Source organism: Penaeus monodon, chromosome 28 (assembly GCF_015228065.2).
Source record: "Penaeus monodon isolate SGIC_2016 chromosome 28, NSTDA_Pmon_1, whole genome shotgun sequence".
NCBI lineage: Eukaryota > Metazoa > Arthropoda > Malacostraca > Decapoda > Penaeidae > Penaeus > Penaeus monodon.
In genome coordinates, this window is record NC_051413.1 from 39,868,427 (window position 1) to 39,868,992 (window position 566).

The window sequence follows — 566 nt, forward strand, 5'->3', positions numbered from 1 at the left end:
GCACTGTGATCATAATGACCATGGAATATACAGGAGTGCGCGTTTGCTCGCGTGTTTCTGTGTGAATGTGTACTACTGTAAATGCATACTGCAACGTAGTATGTAACAGTTGCGGATCCAGGATATTAAAAAAGGGTCGGGGCGGCTCAGTGTATAAGGACAGAGCACCAAGCAATGATGAATTCACAAACAATTCACAAACATTTTGGAGCAATTTGTGAAGTTTTCATCCTCACCTGATACTGTCAAGATGATATCAGCAATGATTAGAATATCCAGACTTAAAATTTCACTAAGAAAAGGACACACACACATATCAAGCCCAAATATGTGTACATTATCTCAGAAGCTGTGTCCATAACGCTTCATAAATTTATCACTTCTGTATGTATCGTGTGAGGCGTCCCCTTATCCCATCCTCCTCCCTTCTTGGACTCGCAGCTGTTCTTGGAGATTTCTCTTTTATTATTTCAGCAATGGCAACGTCCAAGGACAGTGGTGGCTCTGGGAGCATCAGCCGTTATATCTTTTGCGTCATGTAGTTGCAGAGCAATATGCACAGCCGG

At 42.4% G+C, this 566-nt stretch overlaps 1 protein-coding gene across 1 annotated transcript in view; it reads left to right on the top strand.

Annotated features, from left to right (window-relative positions):
• The window catches only part of LOC119591223 (glycine, alanine and asparagine-rich protein-like), a 15,392-nt gene extending 14,850 nt beyond the window's left edge, over positions 1-542 (top strand). The window contains exon 5 of the mRNA XM_037939934.1: positions 475-542. Coding sequence (XP_037795862.1) covers positions 475-542 — 68 coding nt within the window. The remainder of the gene's footprint in view (positions 1-474) is intronic.
• Positions 543-566: the final 24 nt, after the last annotated feature.